The sequence below is a fragment of the Sinocyclocheilus anshuiensis genome, unplaced genomic scaffold, assembly GCF_001515605.1.
Source record: "Sinocyclocheilus anshuiensis isolate Anshui unplaced genomic scaffold, SAMN03320099.WGS_v1.1 scaffold880, whole genome shotgun sequence".
In the NCBI taxonomy this organism is placed as follows: Eukaryota; Metazoa; Chordata; class Actinopteri; order Cypriniformes; family Cyprinidae; genus Sinocyclocheilus; species Sinocyclocheilus anshuiensis.
The window spans coordinates 1,215,563-1,217,788 of NW_015548254.1; the positions used below are offsets into that span (position 1 = coordinate 1,215,563).

Consider the following 2,226-nt stretch of genomic DNA (forward strand, 5'->3'; position numbering starts at 1 on the left):
CTCTCTCTCTCTCGCTCGCTCGCGCTCTCTCTCTCGCGCGCTCTCTCTCTCTCGCTCGCTCGCGCTCTCTCTCTCGCGCGCTCTCTCTCTCTCGCTCGCTCGCGCTCTCTCTCTCGCGCGCTCTCTCTCTCTCGCTCGCTCGCGCTCTCTCTCTCGCGCGCTCTCTCTCTCTCGCTCGCTCGCGCTCTCTCTCTCGCTCTCTCTCGCTAGCTCGCGCTCTCTCTCTCTCTCTTGAAATCGCATCATATGACCCCTTTAAATGTATTTGATCTTAAAGAACTGAAAGGACAATCTGGCGTCTATTTTATATTTCTTATATTGTTCTTTATACAGGATTAGGAGATAATTCACCAGTAATTAGTAATGTGATTACCATTCAGACAGAGTAATTAGTAAAGCAATCCCATTACAACATAGTTAATGTAATTAGTTTGACTTAAAGACATGTTTAGGCAACACAAACTTTTCAAACAAGTAGCACAGAAGACAAGAATTATTACACTATTAGGCCTAACATTGTTTTTAAAAGAAGTGTTATGCTCACCAGCATTTATTTGCTAAAAAAATACAGTAAAAACAGCAATACTGTGAAATGATTAAAATTTTAAATAAATGCTTTCTATTTTAATATACATTAAAATGCTAATTATTCTTGTGATGCAAAGCTGAATTTTCAGCATTCATTACTCCAGTCTTCAGTGTCACATGATCCTTCAGAAATCATTCTAATATGCTGAAAACAGTTGTGCTGCTTAATATTTTTGTGGAAACCATACTTTTTTTAGTATTAGTATTGATTTCTTAAAAAAATCTTACTGAGCATAAAAGATTTGTATTGAACTGACTTAAAATCTGCAACAGTATCTTCTGCTGGCATACGGACTGCAGTATTTGAGCTGTGGAACGAGTCTCCCCTCAGGCTCATGGGTCGCTCACTCTGCCAAACTCAAACTCTGATGATAGCATCAGCTCAGAGACCTTGAGACGTCGCCCAGCAGGAAGGAACACTTTATCCACGTGTCATGAGCAGAAGTCAAAACATTTTACTGCCACAGTGCACTCCGAGACGACACAAGGCCTCCGTGTTCAGACACAAGCTCAAAGCGCAGCAGGAGCCAAACTCAACTCCACCTATTATGTTTCTGTGTGTGAAGCGGAGACACAGCTTTACACAATGTCAACATCTGAGTGACAACACGAGTTATCAAGGACTGATAACTCAAGTACACACTCATGTACTTCCACTCCTTCTTACAGCTCTTATCTCAACAGACAGCAAAACAAGCAAGATTTCCCAACTGGCCTTCCTCTCCGCATTTAGTTGGCGTTCTTTCACAAACAGACACAGTACAGTTTGACCTTTAGCCTCTACATGCTCAGCATCTTTCTGGTCTCATATAGTCTTGTGGTGAGGGTTTCAGGTGACTCACATGCGGCGATGTTGTCTCTGGCTCTCGGCTTTGGCCCGCTGGTCCTCTTCCTCCTGCAGACGTTTGGCCACCTGCAGGTCCTGCTGCACCAATATCAATTTTAAATAATAAGAATAACAACAAATAACAATTTTTTTGTACATTGATTTTTGTAAAATTATTAAAACATAACTGTGGATTGACAATTGAAAAATATGACAATTCAGTGACCATAGATCATGTATAATATCATCACATATTACATATTGATATACACGAATCCGAGAGCACATGTTCTGAAATGGCATCAAATTTGTTGCCATTTCAAGGCTGTGCTAAATTGGCAAGGCAGTAAATCGTAGACACTGACGCAATTCTAGCAGACACTGTGCCTCATCTTCCCAAAGTCTGAACACTTTTATTGATCCTGTGACTGCGAGCGATTTAAGAAAGAGCACCAGAAAGAAAAAGAAAAAAGCTATAAACTGAAACATTTATGTGATGGATATACCAGATGTCAGTCTAGCTGGCAACATTTTTTACAAGGAGCCATTTTGAACGTTAAATAAAAAAAGAGAACGAGGAATTTTCTGGCTTTCAAAATGAAATAAAATAAATTAGATGAACAACTGAAAACTTAAATTACAAATGCTGCACTGGCAACTAAATTAAGTTGAAGCTCTACTGCAGTGTTGTTATTGTAAACTAAAACAAAAAAATTTAAAATTACAAATGGTGCCTTGTCAATTAAGTTGAAATTGAAATACTAAAATGTCTAAAAGTAAAACTAAAATAAATTTGTTTTGAATGCATTTGT

General features: G+C 39.1%; 1 protein-coding gene across 1 annotated transcript in view; it reads right to left on the reverse strand.

Moving 5' to 3' along the window:
* The window catches only part of LOC107655411 (zinc finger CCCH domain-containing protein 13-like), a 21,849-nt gene that overhangs the window by 12,047 nt on the left and 7,576 nt on the right, over positions 1 to 2,226 (reverse strand). Inside the window, exon 4 of the mRNA XM_016442896.1 lies at positions 1,431 to 1,531. Coding sequence (XP_016298382.1) covers positions 1,431 to 1,531 — 101 coding nt within the window. The remainder of the gene's footprint in view (positions 1 to 1,430; positions 1,532 to 2,226) is intronic.